We start from the raw sequence: 17,752 nt of genomic DNA, 5'->3' as shown, positions 1-17,752 counted from the left end.
CTGGGACGAGTGATGGCTACATCCGCTGTACCTACCCCTGGGAATAACGCGGTCGTCTCTCCCGACTTGGACATTTTTTTGCGGGGCTGGGTGTTCCAAGGTGTGTACACTTCCCGAATATTTCTCTCGGAAGAATTTCCCTTTTACTTTGTTTCTGCCAGCACTGGAGTCGGAATCAGCTTTTCAGCGCTGAAAATGCCCGTGTTCCACACAAAAACCATCGAGTCAATATTGGAACCTGTGGCCCAGCAGGTAGAGTAAATACGTTCTTCTCTCTAATGGACAGATCTTGTGTGCATGATGTGCATTACATTTAGACCTGACAACCGTACCAACTGTTCGTTGAATACCATTTCTCGGGAATCCTTTGTAAGTTTAAATATTTTCTTGCAAAGGAATGTCTTGAAAGCTCTGATCTCGATGCCTTATGTTTAATTTTTGTGCACGAATACTGTAAACAATCCGATGGTTTTCGAGGACCGTGACAGACGAAAAATTTGGGTTACCGTAAAATTTGCTCCGCCTGCACGTTTCTTTACGTTCGCACCGCAAAGTTGTGAGAAGCAAAGTGCATCGTGCTGTAAGATGGCTGGTGGTAGGGACAAACTTGGGAGTTCGTAGTTACATAATTTTGTGAGTTAAATCTTGGATTACTTTTCAGGGTCTCAGACCCTTTTGTTATTCAAAGTAAACAATATTTCGAACCAATTGAGTGTTCTTTGTATCTAGTATAAGTTTACACGAATCCTTGATCGGGTTTTCCCGGCGACCAAGTTGAATGCAGATGAGCGATCACGGATTTCTGAAAAAAAAATCAAATCAATACCAAGCTAGTTTTGGCTAAATCACAGGGTGTTGCCGGCATGTTGTATAGAGCCAATTAATTAAATTGTCGAGCCAAGCAGACTAGGCTTAGCCGTGTGAATGAAACGTAAGCTTGATGTTTTGATTCGTGATTTGATTAGCTATAGCTTGTTGATTACTAGGGAGTTCAAACGATTATGTAACACAAGTTTAATGTTAGAAGATTTGTTCTTATACAAAACATACCCAGCTTAAGGTGATTAAAATCAACATTAGGGTATTTATTTTCAAGTGGTAGTCAATGCAGCTAAAATACAAATGTTGTTACAATAACAAAAGGTCATTGTCGGCTTTAATTTTGCTACTGTTCAAGATTTCTTCAGGAGCAGTGCTGTGTTGTTTGTCTGAAATAATTAACTACAATTTCTCATGAGAGTTTTTTTTTTTGTATTTTGGCCTTTCTTACAACCATTTAGTGAAATTTGTACTGAACATAAGTTTTAAATGGTGATAATTTTTTGTCATGTTCTGCTTTTGATGTTAAAATAAATTTGCTATCTAGGTCTCCACATTAATTATTCTTCATGAAGAAGCTGAAGACGGTAAAGCAATGCCAGACTTGGCTATTCCTGTACAAGCTGTTGGAGCAGCTGTTGAAAATCTTGTCAAGGTCAGTATTTCTGATCAGTCGTTCAAATTATAACAATAATATGCCACTCTTTTGATCACAGTTGATAAGGCCACCTGTGTATTTATTGTAAGCTACAGACTGGAGGAGCCTGCCAACCAACCGCGGTCAGTGTAAAACACAGCCTGCAGACTGCATGTAGATGGCAGAGCGGGGGTAGAATGCTGAGGGTAAAATGCAGACTGCAGACTGGACATTTATTTTAACTGAATCATGTTACCATTCCCATCATTGAAAGCTAGCCATAAACAGATTAACCTGAGCGTTATGTAGGCTAACCTGAGTGATATTCAGGCTTAAACCAGAATCCAGACTTTCATTGCAATTAGCCTGAATAATCCTGTTTATGGTGAGCGCTCGATAATTGAAATAACACATTCAAATATGCTTAAAAAGTCTGCAGTTTGCATTTTCTCCCTGGTCTGTAGTCCGCATTCTGCAGTTTGTGTTTTACACTGACCAACCACTTGGTCTCTTATTAGGTGGTGTACTATATTAAGTGAAGTAATAATAATAATTATTAATAATAATTTGTTGTTTTGCTCATTCAGGTGGGTAAAGAAACAGCCTCGTCCAGCAAAGATCAAATCCTCAAACAAGAAATGCCACTTGCCTTTAAAAGAGTTGAGGAATCCTCGATATTTCTTGTGGAAGCCTCTCAGATTCTGAGAAGAGATCCTCTGTCATCTGAAGCTCGCAAGAAGTTAATTGATGGTGCCAGAGGTACAGTATATAGTTCTTGTGAGCTTAAGCTTTCATGTACTCTACTAAAATTAGTAATCTTCTCAATTTCAGCAGTTATGTACTAGACACCCTTTATTGCAAAGTGAATGATGACCTGCAAATGTCTCGAGAGAAATATTTTTTGTCTGTACAATCTTTTTTGGAATTTTAAAATCTGAGGCTTGCAGCCCAGGGTAGCAAGGGGGTGGGGGGGGGGGGGGAGGGGGTGAGAGTCCTATATAAAAAGGATGGGGATGCTCATTGCACCTTTTAGGGGTTAAAAAAGCGGTTTTGGTACCGCTTAATTATGGTGTTCAGCCTTGCAGAGCTCTTGCAGTACCTTTTAGGGTATTGAGCTGAAAAAATATGACAGGAGTTAATGTATTGTTTTAGAATTGGAGTTATTGTTTTAGAATCTCTTAGGGGTTCTTTGCAAAATGTCCAACAAGCATGCCCATCCTTTTTATATGGGATTCCCCCCTGGGGCTTGCAGAGGTGCTGAGACCTTTGTGCCAAGACCTTTGCGCCGAGACCTTTGTGCCGAGACCTCTGAGAGACTCAACAGTTTTAGATTGCTTTAAAGAGAGATGTACACAAAAACAAGACCTCAGAAAAATAAAACTGATATAAAATGGTCTTTAGAATGGCAAGCTAAAATTATTCATCATTCATCTTTCTTACTTGGTGTTGTTTCAGGAATTCTTTCTGGTACATCTGCATTACTTTTAACATTTGATGAAGCAGAGGTGCGTAAAATTTTGAAGGTGTGTAGAGGAGTTCTGGAATATCTCTCTGTTGCTGAGATTGTGGAAAGCATGGAAGAGCTTGTGACGTTTGTCAAGAACCTAACACCAGGAATCACTGAAATGGCGAAAAAGGTTGAAGGCCGCATTGAGGAGTTGACTCACCAAGTTCATGCTGACATGTTAAAGAAATCTTTAAATGCCGTTAAAGCCATGTCAACTCAGTTGATCACTGCTATCAAGACTTACGTTTTGACTGTGCAAAGAGGTAGCAAATTGTAACAAAGTGGGATGTGTTGTTAAATTTATTTAATAGTATTAGTGTAACAATCGTATTTGTAATCTATCAATCACTGTGAGTGCGGTTTATAATGCAATCTGCTGAATGACCAGTGATTAGTAGTGGCCACTTACCAAGAAATTCCCATTCCTCAATCCACCAAAATTACACAGCAAGTTTTTTTTAAACCTTTGATCCTGATTTACTTGTCAGTCAGAGTGCATGTTGTAATCTATTGGCATGTGCTTTGCATTATCCTGTAATAAAATAAACACTGTCGTAATGTGTAGGTCCAGAAAATATCCATGCCTCACCCACTGAAGGGACCCACCCCCCATCTGAAAATTCCAATTGAGTTTCATACATTTCTTTACATTTTTTGGTCTTACAGAACCTCCCCACCCCCTTTGGAAACCACCTCCTCAAAATTCCAATCCCTTCTGTTGGGGGGGGGGGGGGGTATTTTCTGGAACTGCACAATATACCTTTAAACTTATTTTTTGTATTGGGAAGGGTTTTCAATAATAGCCATGGATGTGTGATTCATGTGTGTTTGCCACAATAGAGTTGACTGACTGAGATTAAAGCACCATCAACCAGCTAGTCTTTGCAAGTTTGTGGAAATGACTCCAAAATTGGTTAAAATGTTGAGTTGATTGTATTATTAATATTAAACTATTCGGTACGTACAGAATTTAATCATGGCTAAACATTCTTTTGCAGGAGGTCAAAACATTGCAGAGGCTCAGGAATACAGAAATTATGTTGTTGGCAAGATGTCATTTGAGATCAGTGAAATAATCCGAGTATTACAGTACACCACATATGAAGAGGAGGGAGGAGATGACCCCTTGAATGACATGAAAAAAGCTGCATCTCTCTTTGACAGTAACATGGGGCCAGCCATGAAGTGGGTCAACACACCAACAGAATCCGCTGGAGGATTAGGTGAAGACCTTGCTAGGGCGGGGTACATACATACATACATACATACGTACAATAAGGGTCCCTGCGAGTAGCACAATACAAATACATACATACATATACTTTTTGTTGAGGCAGGTTTGTTTGAGGCAACCTAAAAGCTGGTGGGGACCTGCCAGAAACTTAATTAAAAAACTAGTTATAACAAAAACTTAGTACTTAATTTACAAAAATTAACAAAAATTTCAAAATACAGAAAGTCCATTTGTTTTGATGTTATCTGACAGGCTTCTTTTTCAAAGTGAATTTGATCTAGTATCCTTGAGGCCTGTCTAAGTTTTTGTTTAAAAAGCTGTAGGGAGGAAGCATCCTTGATGGCTTTAGGTATTAAATTCCAAACTATGGGTCCTCTTTATCTGACACTATTTCTGCCAAGGTTACTGTTGTACCATACATTCAAGAAGTCATTAATACACCTTAAGTTATAATTGGGGTGGGGCATTGCATTTACTGTCCACAGGAGGGGTGGGGCATTGTGTTTTCTGGCTACAAGATGGCAAAGTGGGGCATTTGGTTTACTGACCACAAGGGAGTGGGGCAGGGCATTGGGTTAAAGATTCATCTTACTCCAGCCTGAGATGACAAATTTTTTTCTGTTTTGGCAAAGTTCTTAACAGAGTTGCCTCCGTGTGGTGACATTGTTTTCAATAAATGCTGAATAACCATCAATTCTAAGTCACTTCATCTGTAACTCTCCCCTGGCAAAGACATTTCATCTAAATTCTATATTTCAAGCTGTTAGACAAAAGTGCTCAACTATTAAACAGTTTATTGTGGAGCAAAATTCCCCTTCATTCGAAGTGCTAAATATACAAATCTGTTTATTTTAGGGACTGCTACTGATGTTAACAAAGCTTCATTCTCTTTGGATAGGTGAGAAAGCTGTGAGAGAGTGCATTGCACAAGGTCGTAAATTTGCTGATGCTAGCCAGGGACCTGATAAAGGAAGGATCAGGAAGGTTTGTGATGATCTTGATCGACTGATGGGGGATTTGGCGGAGTTGAGAAGGCAAGGAAATGTAAGTAAATAGTATGAAAATGGCTTTAGGTTAGAGATATTTTCAAATGCATGTGAAAGTAGTTTTTAAGTACACAGACTAAGCCAGAGCTCCTTGATTTTGAGTTTAAATTGCAGCCTGACAACAAAACAGATTCTTTGAAGTCTGAAAGTACGAAAACCTCCTCAGGTATATTAAGGGCTGGGTCATCTTTTCCTTAGTCAAAAAGTGAGGGGGGTGGTCAATCTTGGATACGGTTCATACAATGTGGACAAATCTTGGCTGCAGGTTACATCTCTACTTAATAGATAACCTAACGTTGTTGTTTTACTTGAAATGTGTCACGTGACCAAATAACAGACCACTTCCGGTTAAATTTTGAGAGCTTCTGCAGACAGGGGAAAACGTTTCTTTATCAGCGTATTGTTCTGTAGTTTTACTATCTGCCCAAGAACCGTACCCATTGTAATTGGAACGGTTGTCAAACCTTGCTGAAAGTCTCTTTAAATAGTGTGTATAAAGTTACATTAGTGACAGTTCTTTGGTCACGTGACTTGGACATGCATTCCAATTACACTGGTTATAGTACTTGGGTAAGTAGTCAGACTACATAATAAAATACTGAATAAGTACCATTCTTCCCTGTCTGCAGAGGCCTTAAAATCTAAACAGGAAGTGAGCTGTTATTTGGTCACGTGATTGGTTGCCGTGGCAACAACACTATTAACTAAACTTGTTTTGAGCCGTCGTTTACCATAGCTAAGTTAAAAGCCTTCTGTATGCATGGTTCTCCAGATAGACCACCCCTGGACGTTTTACACTAAATAACAACTGACCCACTCCTTAATATACCTGCGTCCACAAATCTAGATGTCCCTTCAGTGCTGACACTTAACCTTTTCCCTCCAGTGGGGAATACCAAATAAATTTGCAAAACTGTAAGGTATTAGATCCAAAGACCACAACATACAGTATACCACTTGAAAGGTATCTTGTATTATTGGGATACCATAAATTATACAAACAGTTTTCCATAGAGGAAGACACAGTTTGAATTGAAAGGGTGGGTTATTATTGTCAGATATTACTTGACCATAAATGTGCAAGAGAAAAACGTGGGAAAACTTGTAGGGGTGATTAATCAAGTCTCATTACAGGAAGGGGGGGGGGGGGGAGGAGTATGTTTTATGCTTTCAAAAGACAGATCTATCCAAAGAAACGTTCTTGGATTAGATTTTTGCTGTTCAAATTTGATATATATAACTTGACCAAATGTTGAGATCTAATTGCATTTTATGCAACACGGCACTCTGTGGGAGTTAGAGTGTTAATCTTAACCTTGTCATAGCAGAGTAATTTGTGCGAGATTAGCCAGGTTTGAACCCTTTACATTTCAATATGTAGTCCATGTCACAAACTCTAGGGGCACGAAGCCTCCCAGCAAACAGTAATGATGAGGGGTGATGTATTGACGGTTTTAAAATCTTTCTTAAGGGAACTTCTCCAGAAGGCCAACGACTTAACAAGGAAGTTGCCCAGCAGCTTGAAGGATTAAATTCAGAAATGCAAAATGCCATATTACAACAAGAGCAGTCTGGTGTGCGTCGACCAGCTAACACCCTTGTTGGCAAGATGGATCAGGTACACCAGTGGATGAACAATCCATCATCAGACCCTACTGGCTTAGGTGGGTGTCCTGTGCATATGTATGGTTGTTCTTCTAGTAAGTGCATACTGTAATTTGCAGCTCTGATCCATCAGGAACTAGTATCCCTGGAGAAAATATTTCAAGCATTCTTGAGGATGGCTATGAAAAGTGTTTTAAAATTCTTAGTAAATAATTAATATGTCACTTGCTTAGGTGAACGGGCCATTCGAGAATGCATCGATGAGGGCCGTGCAATAGCAGATAAATGCTCTGGTCCAGAAAGGAGTGTAATTTTGCAGATTTGTGATGAACTTGATCAACTTACCAAGGAACTTGCTGAAATGATGAGAAGAGGAATGGTATGTTCACTTATTGTTTTGTGGCTTTTAATTGATAATTTGCAGGGAGGTGTGTTAAATGTGGTAGGATCTATGGGAATCAGTATTGATTATAGGAAGAGTGTTATCTTTGGGGGGTGGGGGTGAGTACTAGCTATAACATAAGGATATCCTCTATGGGATGATAATATTATCTAGGTAGGTATCATTATTGTAGGGGGGGGGGGGTACCGTTATCTATGGGGGATGGGAATTGGCTGTGGGGTAGGGCATTATGCTTATAAGAAAGCTGGTATCTGGGGGTATAAATTCATTAAGGGGGTGTTATCTGTGGGTAGGAGCACAATAAATTGTATTTGAGGAGGAGTATTAGCTACAAGAGAGGTGATTATTTTCCTGGAGTAGTAAGATCTCTAGGGAAGAGTGTAATTTCTGCAGGGGATATTTACATGGGGTCAGGAGCATTACAAAGCAAGGAATCTAGGAGGGAGGGGTTTGACCTAATGGAGGAGGATATCCACTTCTATTTTGAATTATTTCTGGAAATTATTGTACACAAAAACATGTTATGTTGGCAGCAGCACTAGCTATGTGTCCCAATTCATCCAACCTTTCTGCTATTGTTTCACTGAACCTTTTTGTAAAAGAGTTTTGAACAATGAAAACTATTTCACAGGGAAATTCTCCCCAGGCAGCTGCTACTGCACAAAAGATAGAGAGAAAGCTAGAGGAATTGAACAACAAACTGCAAAATGCAGTTGTTGCACAAGTTGCAGAAGATTTCATGGACACCACAACAAATCTGAAGCAATTAGAGAAAGCAGCCCGGGCTCCACCAGGTGAAACTGAGTGATAATGAACAACTTATACTGCTCCTTGAGATATTCGTACATTTTCAAGCAATCTTAGCTTCATTTAATCCATGGAATTCTTCTTACTAGTATTGTAACAAGGGATCTAATATTAATTATAAGCCTTGTGGTTTCTTCTTGGGCCCCTTCACCCATTCTTTTCACCTTTTTCAAAAAAACAAATTGATGTTAAGTTGCTCAAAATATGTGTTTTCTTCTTTTAATTAATTGAAATGAGCAGTGACTATCAATATACACATTAAGAAAGCATTGATATCATGGTTTCTCCCAGTGGGAGTTAAACCCTGATGGCCTTCTGTGCAGTGACCAGATGCACTTTGACTGAGCTGTTGGAGACTCATGAGAGCTATGTGTAACTCACTAGATTCAAATGTGCCCAAATGACGTGCTAAATTTCCAAATACAGGAGCATTTTCTGCAATTAATTATTTTATCATCAGTGACAAAAACTGTTTAAAGATATTGTGAGTTCAAGATATTGGGGAAAGAAATTACAGTTGAAAAAAACACGTGTCCGGAATGTCTTTTGGTCAAGTTGTGGGGACCTTTAAGAAATCAGGATTTCACAGTGTATTACAATTTGTGTTTTGAATGTCTGTTGGTCAGATGCACCAGGACGGGAAGCTGAGTTTGAAGCTAAGGCAGGTGCCTTTGAACACCAAGCAAACCAAATCGCCGACACTGCAATTCAACTGGCAAATGCTGGAGGAAACACCAACAAAAGACTCTTGGATCAGATACGACAAAATGCAGAGGAGGTGAATATTCCACTGAAAGCCCTGATCTCAAAATACAAATTCTCTTTACAGATAGCAGTTATTTCTCATAGTATTAGCTAAGGCCAATATGGCTCCGCTTGGTTCTAATCTCCCACACTCCGACCAATATGTGACATTTCCATGATGATAACATTTTGAATTGACCGGCGTAAGTTGTCCATAAGTAAGAATAGTGGTGGCGAATGGTAACTGCGAGAGTAGCTTCTTTCTTTGTGAGCCCAAGACATTTTGAACTTTTTTAATTGCAATAACGAACTGGAACTGGAAATTCGACTAGAACAGTATGTCGTGATATCCTAGAACGAGCTAGGTGTTCTTCTAACGCCAAAATTATATACGTTTTGTGTAATTCAGACAATTCAGGGAAATTTAGGATTAACCTTTTCTCGGCGCAAATTTGAAAGTTGCGTTATTAAAATTCAATATATCAAGGGACGTCAAGTCTTCCTTAACATTTTCGTGAAAAAAAAGAGACCCATGACCGCTAAAAAATACGACACCAGCTAAGAGACTTGTGAAATTCGACTAAAATTTTGAGACCCAGAGTTTTTGAAAGACCATTCGTCACCCCTAATCGACCTTATAGTTGATAGTGGCATTCATTCAACAAAACTTGTATTAGCTTATCCTCTTTGATTTGTTGTTAGTAGGATTTAGGGTATTTTGTGAATCTCTAAGTTTTATCAGATAGCGTAACTCCCTGTTTGTCTTGAATGTTTTGAAAAGTCCATGGATTCCTAGCTCAATTAGGTTACTACGGCTGTTAAAATTGTTTGGTCAGCGTGTTTTGTTGTAGAAGGATGTAGCAAAGGAGTAATATTGAGATAGCTGCTGATGCTGAACTTTCTCGGCAGTTGAACGTCACCTGCCAACCACAGTTACTACACCCCTTGATGTACCATTAAGTCCTCCGAATTTGCCAAAAAAGAATTTTATGGTGGCCAGTTTCGTGTAGGAAAATTTCCATTTGAATCATGTCATTGAAAGTATTGACTATTTCCTTGGCAGCTGAAAGAGTGGACTCCACAAGTTTCTCATGTGGCTAAGATTCTGTTGGATTACGGCAAATACTCACCTGGAGATGCACCTGCTGTGTCGGTCCATTTTGAAAATATGCGCGACATTTGGAAAGACAAGATGCAAGGCCTGACTAATCTGGTGGACAGTGCAACAGACACTGCTAAATTCATTGAAGCTTGTGGTATGTTGTATGAACTCTATGGATACCGGTGTGTCCCAAGCCGTCTTTTTTTGTCTTTTGACTTAACTTATCCCCCAACCCCATGACGGTATGTGTGCCGATCAGGTGTACATGAAATTGAGTGTGAAAATCAAAGCCAATTCTAGCGCGTGTTTTAAAACACGAAATGGCGAAATGACGAAGTGGCACTACGGTCAAGAGTCAATGTGGATACGGGTGTCTGTTAGGGTTAATCCTTACAACCATGGAGAGCTAACCATTGTCGAGTCAGTGAAATTCAGGCTAACCGGGGCGCTATTTTAATAGGCAAACCATATTGCCATTTCGTCATTTCGCCATTTCGAGTTTTGAACACACCCCTCAATTCTACCATAGTTTGTGGAACACACACAAGTTTCAAAAAGCCGGGAAAAAGGTTTTCTGATGGAAGCATTGTTTTTTTTTTCTCTCTGATTTCGTTCATATAATGTCTTAATTTGAGTTTGAAACGTTTTAAGAATAGTTTTCTCAAAACTTTATTTTCAGAAGAGGCAATTAATCGTGATGCAGAAATGTGCAATGCTGCAATGGAACAAGGAAATCCACAGGTATGAAGTAATTTGTTACTTTTAGAACAGAAATTGCAAACATGTGAATTCAGTTGATTTTTGTTTGTTTCTTATAGCTATGTTATGAGGTTGCTGATTTTCATTGCTGTAGGTCATATGGTGTTCTTACTCAAGCCTAAGAACACTTGTTTGTAGAGTCAACTGAATACGACACATTGCCTTCCCGGGGGGTGGGGGTGGGGTGGAGGTGGGGGTGGGAATCCTCGTTGTCTCGCTTAGGGGTGTAAATCACGGATTTTGGTTTCACTTAGGGTGTTCACGACGAAATGTCAGTAGTATTTGTAGCCCTCAAAGTATCTTTTAGGGTGCACTCAAAGAAATAATAATAAAGAAGCGCTGTCTTTATCTTTTACGGGTCAAATGATGCCGAGCCACGCGTGAATTGATTACTCTTGGAGGTTTAATCCAAATTTCCCGACGAGCATCTCCGACCTTTTCACATGGGAGTCCCCCAGGGGGGTTTGCCATATTTCTTGATGTTCCTTCTCAGCTGTGAATAAAACATGTCGTGATATTTGTATATTTGTTAGTTGGTGATTTCAAAGAGCTCTAACATTGCTCGGCGAGCCAAGAGAGTGGTGGATGTTGCAGAAGCAGAGATGGAGAATTCATTAGATCCCGACTATGTTGCAAAGATGGCTGCGGCGAAGGAAAATCTTGGACAGTGTAAGTGTTTTATGTACAATACAGTTCAAAAACAAGAGACGCGCAAGAACTTCTTTTAGTGTCTTCAGGACGCGTGCAGCAAATTTGTAGCTAGGCAGGATTGCTGTAATTAACAAATTGACGTCAGTTTTTCATGCGTCTGTCCTGTTACTGATGATGAATTTCGTCATAACATTGTCAAAGTAGCTGTGGATCCGCAGACTACTTTGACAATGCTATGACGAAATTCATTGTCAATAACAGGACAGACACATGAAAAACTGACGTCAATTTGTTTTTTACGGTAACAAATCGTCAAATTTTCCGCTCTCGCTCGTTGATGCTTCGCATAAATTACAAACTCATTTGTCAGTCCACTTATTGACAATGAAAATGAGCCAATGAGCGCGCGAGAATTTCTGCAGTTATCGTAAAAATGTTGTACAACGGCTTGAATGATGTCTTTGATGTACGTTAAACAGGTATCACACCACTGGTTATTGATGCGAAAGCTGTTGCAACAAATCCGTCGGACAGAAAAGCACAAAGAAAGTTAAGAGAGTCTACAAGGAAGGTAATGTGGAATAACGCCAGCCTGTTTGGTTTTTATATTTTTAACCGGTCGTAGTCAATTTAACATTTTTGAACATTTTTACGATGATTTCATACAGAGGTTTCTAAGGAACGTGTCTGAGATCACACATTCAATTTAACTAAAAAGCTACGAGGGGCCGGAGTGAATCGCTAATCTCTTTATCGTGAAGTGGGAGTATTTCAGCAGATGTAAAAGCGTGAAAAGTGACGCTTCAGCTTGTATGTTTCAACTAACTGAAAGCGAAGTTTTGCTAAGTTTTGTTCACTTGTCATTTTCAGCTCCAAGATGCTGTATCTGGGGTACGAGTGATAGTGACTGGTCCGTCACAAACTGAAGAGGAAGAAGATTTCCCTCCACCTCCTCCTGATATCTCAGGACTTCACATCGGTGAGAATGCACATCGTGAATTAAGAACTGTGCTAAGCTTTTCATGGAGCTCTGTTCGAGCGATGAATCATTTTAGCGATATAAAAACATTTCCTTTCAGTCAAAGGCAAGAACAATGTAATAGCGGCTATTGAGACGGGTTACTGAGACGAATTACGAAGCGTTCTTCTATAATATGAAAATTCTGTACTGTAGATTTTTGTCTTTTTATGTGCTTTTCGAAAGACGCCGTGCAACTTTCGTCAGCCAATGAATGGTCAATCAGATTGAGGACCAGAGCAAAGGTGATTTGGCTCACGTGATTCTTCCCGCCCTTGCCGCCGGCTCAGATCTTTGTTTTGAATTCCGATTGGTTCGATCACTATTTGCTGATTGTAATTTTACAACAGGAAACTTTTACAGGTGTTGTCAATTAGTAATTTGTTTTCTCGTTTATCCCAGCTACAGCACCAGTTCAAGAAGTGCCTCCACCCCGCCCACCCCTCCCTCAAGAATCCGCTGCACCACCACCACCACGCCCACCCCTCCCATCGGACGAAATGCAAGAAGTTCAAATGGTTTTGGAGCAGCCACCGGAGGACAACAGAATGGCGGTAAGTTTACCAAAGAGTACCTTAGATTGTGGATACCGGAAGGGAGGGTGTAAGCGAGTATTCAAGGCATGACCTTAAAGTCTTTAAGTTTCGCGTGGGTTTTTATTTCGTAACGTTATTTCGTGGATCTTCAGAGGATCCCGTAATTAAATTTATCTGACGGAAAATCAAGTTACCACTTGCCTGCTATAATAGTGTCATCCATAGCAGATTTCTGTTCTATTACCTATTTGCAACTTTAATTTAGCTACTTTGGGGTGGCTAAACTTTTTGCTTTTCTCAGTGGTTTTGTGATTGATTCATCAAATATTCGGCCACCGCTTTTAGCCGGCATTATTGGGCGATTTTTCTCGCCGGAATAATAAACCCGGGGATATTAATAACAGACAGTTGATAGGAGACATTTCAGTACTAATCTACGGTAAGGCGCGTAAGTAAGTTCACAGCACAGCACAGTTGCCTTTTCTTTATACAGCTGTTGATTCTATTTCCAGATGGCAGCTCATCATCTTCACCGAGAGGCTCTCAAATGGGAAGAGGAAGGAAATGTACTCATTCAAGCTGCTAAAAAGATGGCCATACTCTTTGCTAAGATGTCACAGTTTATGAGGTGAAATGCTGCCTCGGTCCTTGTCAGCGGAATAACTAAGAAACATGATGTAACCGAGTTTTAATCGGAGTGCTATCTAAATCCTGACTAAAATTTGAATATTCTACCTGAGAAAACTAATACCGCTGCTTATTTTTCAGTAACGGCATTTCTTCAGAAAATGTGGAAAGCTCATGTCTAGCCCCTTTGTTAGCAAATTGTCCCATTTCATAAAAAACAAATTTTACCCATAGCATTGCAATCTGCAGTTAATGGAGTGAGAGGCGAAAGTCGTTTTTGAGAAGTGAAAAACCTGTTCGGTTTTATCTCTTAATAATATTTCTTTGCTTCCAGAGATGCTGAGGAAGGTCAACCTCAGCGCTCAAAGAAAGAGCTGATAGCACTTGCTAAAGAAATAGCGGCGGCTAGCAAAGAAGTGTCTGCTTATTCTTCCAAGATTGCAAAAGATTGTCCAGATAAGAGAGTCAGTCAGGTGGGTTCATGGAAGGGTACAGTTGCGAATACTTTGTTGCACGACCTCGTAGCACTTGAGAATTGAGAAAATTGAGGAATTGAGGAACGAAAATAAAGGTTGACTGAAAGATATTAGAGGCTGGAAAGTCAGGTGGTCAGTTTAACAGTGATGGTATTGGCGGTAAGGCTCGTGTTAAGTTTGTCAACAGTCATGTCCCTAATTAGTCCGCAAGGGCTAAATACATTTGACACATAAATAAAGGTTCTTATCTTATCTTATTGGTCGGTTCTCTTAAGTTTCTATCCGTTTGTTGGTCAAGTTAAGTCGATCTGTTTGAGGTTCGTCCATAAGTCGGCTTTTTATGTCTTTAATAAGTCGTTTGTAAGGTGCCAGTAGTTGTTGACATATATTATTTTTATTTTATTGGTGTTCCACTCTATGTTGTTTATTTTTTTTAATATTCAAAGTTCATGCGCGCAATTAGGCGTATAGTCACGTGAAGGTCTGATGTTTTCGCAAAACAGAAGAGAAATAGAGTTGGAAGAAAAAGAAAAGAATTTTTTTTTTTTATGTGAAAACAAGTTCTTTCAAAAGCCATAAAACTACCAGAAAATCTTTAAGAGTGATCCTACAGGATCATTCGGGACAGTGCCCGGGACAGTGCCCGGTCCAATACTTAGAGAATATTGAACCGGCAATGGAGCAATCTGATTGGTTGATTTTTTAGTTATTAGAACCAACTTAGTCGACAGAGTACTAGTAAATGTAAACAAGAAGCCTCTTTGTTCATGCTGTTGTGTGTTAATTTTCAGACACTGACCCAAACAATAGAAAGGATACCAACAATTAGCACCCAGTTGAAGATTGTTGCCACTGTGAAAGCTACAATGATAGGAGCTGACGGTAATCTTGATTCTCTTTGTATGAATGTCTTGCCATATGAAGATGAAAAGATACAGAGAGTGCTTTGTTTCAGACGCTTTTTCCCTAACCTTAAATGACACCTTTAGTGCGGGTTTGTGTTCTTTTTCTAAGGTTTGCTTAACTTTCGCAAGGGACATCTTCATCTTTGATTTTGAACAGTGATATCGAGAAGCTTAAAATCATACCTAAAGCGGTTTATTTAATTTTGTTAGATTTCCTCAACTTCCAAAGGGCAGAGACCATTAAGGAATGAAGATGAGAATGAAAAATGTGAAATTCTACTGTCTCTTTGTCAATGGTTGCGACAGATCTTGCTATATCGTAGATTTTTTTAATGGGAAAAAAATCTTCTAAGATCGTAGAATTAAGCTCAGTCGTTGTTACTCAACTACCGAGTAAATCAAGCTACTATGCCTCGCTGAAGCAGCAAAAAATATCATCAGAAAAAACAAACAGAGTATGCCAAAAGGTCTTGCTAATGCGGGAAAATCTGCTTTCAAATATTGTTGGGAAAGCGCTTTACATGTATTAATCTTTCTTTTCTCTTAGATCCCAAGGCGGACGTGGAAGCCACGGAAACTCTTGTGGGATGTGCTGAGAACTTGATGGGAGCTGTCAGACAGGCCGTGCGTGAAACCGAGGCTGCTTCTGTCAAGATGCGTTCTGCTGCAAACTCGTGGAGAAAAAGATAGAATATGGGGAAAACATTTTAAAAAAATATGAGAGAGATTGACGGAAGATTTTACTTTAATGTTTTGTAAAATGATATTTTTTTTTGCTGGAGTGCAACCTAAGGAGATTGGATTGCCATCAGGGAGAAAACGTGTGATGAATACAACAACATTTATATGAGATATAAAACGCGGCCTTTGGAAAGTATTTTTTGGTCTGTATGCAATTATAAACACAGCTTTATTACCAGTGATATTTCTGCTAACGTAAGCCCGCGCTTTGTATCTGATAGCAAATTAATGATGGCCATCGTTGCGTGGCCTTGTTTATTCGACCAAGAAAGCAGTTTTATTTAGTTTATTGTTACAGCACTAACCCACAGCTGGGCTTGGTTAAATGCGTTATTTTGCCAGGATCAGCAGAATAGTGCAGCCTGCTGGATAGTTTGAAGGAATACAGTGAGACATCTTTTACGAACAGCTCCACAATACGGAGCCCGCTATGCATGTATTGCAGTCATACAATCTCAGACACCTCGAAATACAGACACTTCGTTTTGATGTCCGTATTTAAGAGGTTCTACTGTAACTGCTTTTTCATCATTATTGATAGTCAAATTAGGTCAAATTAGCAATACTTGTTGTAGGTACAACTAAATAATATATTTTTTTATGCTAAGGAATATTTGAATAATTGAATTGAGAGATTCCATCTTTAGATTTTGTCCATGATTCTTGAAAAAGAAAACTCTTGGGTCGGTGTTGTGTTAGCCCCCTTCGCAGACGCTCTTTGGGCTCGTCACGCAATCTGAGGAAGATTGTGTGAGGAGCCCAACGAGAGTCTGCTTAGGAGGGTAGTGTGGTGTCACTGACTACAATCGTGTTGCTTAACAACATCCCAGCGAATCAGGTCAGACTATGTTCAATTTTTGTCACGTGTGCATCTCCTTCAGCTTCTGGAAAGCCTGGAGATGAGTAGGTCTTCTAGACAGCCCTCATTTGGCTCGTTACGTCACGTTGCTGAAGAGAAGCGTAGCGTAACCATGCAAATAAGGAAACGTGGGAGGAGTAGGTAGGGGTTTTTTTTTCCTGTGATAAGGTGATAATAAAAGATATTTCTGGAAGACGTGTGTTTTCCTTTGGTAGAGACCTCTACGTATAATTGTCTCGTCTTATCTCTTAACCTTTCCATATCACGTCATGGGATAATGACCATTTGAAGCAAAGTTCGTCGTTCCTTCATATTCTCTCGATGTTATACAGAGTATGCATATACAGAGTACGCGAGAAGTGCTGAAGTCAGGTGCAAATTTCGGAGTAACGTTTGTGACAATGACTCACACCACGTGCAACTCTTGAGTCGAACCAGGAGCCATAATCGGGGACGGAGACCGTAAGTCTCGGGATTCGCGCGCACCTATGATATGGGACAATTTTTCTATTTTTAGAGCAAATTGCGCCATCCTGACGTCATATATCCGCGCGGATTCACGCACATGTCGGGGCCTCTTGCGTAGATGTTGTCACGTTGCGTGATCAAATGGTGAGAGTTGCCGGAGAGATTCTCTTGCGTATTTTTCACAGCGATGGCAGGGAATAAGGGAGGGAATACGAACCAGGGCGCTTATATGTAGTTTATGCTCTGAGCTAACGGAAAAGGTGGGTTTTTCAGGGTCGAAAACAAGACGTCAATCTCGCGCTGGGAATGAATAATAAGATCTGCTCACGCTAGTTGTAAGCTTACGCGTATGTTTTTGCGTTTGTTCTGACTTAAGAATATAGCAAGAAAACGCTCTACTCTGGTATCGAGTTAATTTGTGAGTTTCTCAGACAATGGTTAATCATAACCAAAACCTGTTTTGATGGTTTCTTATTGTTTCTGCTTGTTTGGTGAGTTTGCAAAAGTTTTTGAAAGGAAAGTCTGACGCGTACAATTAGCTCATTTGCATAGTGCAGCTCGTGCACTTTCAAGTCCGAGTCGGTGTTTTCAATCGTCAACAAATCTTGACAAAGATTTCTTTCGTTATCTTTTGTGCTGAGATGCTGTAACAAATTTCACGAACGCAAAAAAGGCTACTAACATCATATGTGTTTCTTCAACATAAGCATAGTGAGGTTTTACACTGCGAAAATGAAAATAGACAAGGAGTTTTGATAACTCGATCAACAAAATCGAAATCGTTATTCCAAGTTGATTTAAGAAAGCG

At 39.7% G+C, this 17,752-nt stretch overlaps 1 protein-coding gene across 1 annotated transcript; it reads left to right on the top strand.

Annotated features, from left to right (window-relative positions):
• Window positions 1-12: 12 nt before the first annotated feature.
• On the top strand, window positions 13-16,750 carry LOC145499852 (vinculin-like). The gene is made up of 20 exons (XM_081479380.1): window positions 13-252; window positions 1,367-1,474; window positions 2,044-2,215; window positions 2,912-3,226; window positions 3,962-4,186; window positions 5,096-5,241; window positions 6,715-6,907; window positions 7,082-7,227; window positions 7,883-8,045; window positions 8,685-8,836; window positions 9,866-10,058; window positions 10,584-10,645; window positions 11,197-11,332; window positions 11,794-11,885; window positions 12,185-12,293; window positions 12,735-12,886; window positions 13,381-13,496; window positions 13,830-13,968; window positions 14,763-14,853; window positions 15,424-16,750. The coding sequence occupies exons 1-20, from the start codon at window positions 13-15 to the stop codon at window positions 15,564-15,566; spliced, it is 3,093 nt and encodes a 1,030-aa protein (XP_081335506.1). The 3' UTR covers window positions 15,567-16,750.
• Window positions 16,751-17,752: the final 1,002 nt, after the last annotated feature.

This window comes from Orbicella franksi, chromosome 10, assembly GCF_964199315.1.
Source record: "Orbicella franksi chromosome 10, jaOrbFran1.1, whole genome shotgun sequence".
Classification (NCBI taxonomy): Eukaryota; Metazoa; Cnidaria; class Anthozoa; order Scleractinia; family Merulinidae; genus Orbicella; species Orbicella franksi.
Note: the sequence above shows the minus strand (reverse complement) of the source record. Positions and strands in the feature narration are given on the sequence as shown.

Bases quoted from the DNA above. Each gene is read 5' to 3' on its own strand.
- LOC145499852 (XM_081479380.1), top strand. From the start codon at position 13: ATGGCTACATCCGCTGTACCTACCCCTGGGAATAACGCGGTCGTCTCT. The intron at 7,228-7,882 runs GTATGTTCACTT...ACTATTTCACAG, and splicing joins AAATGATGAGAAGAGGAATG to GGAAATTCTCCCCAGGCAGC. The intron at 13,969-14,762 runs GTGGGTTCATGG...GTTAATTTTCAG, and splicing joins CAGATAAGAGAGTCAGTCAG to ACACTGACCCAAACAATAGA.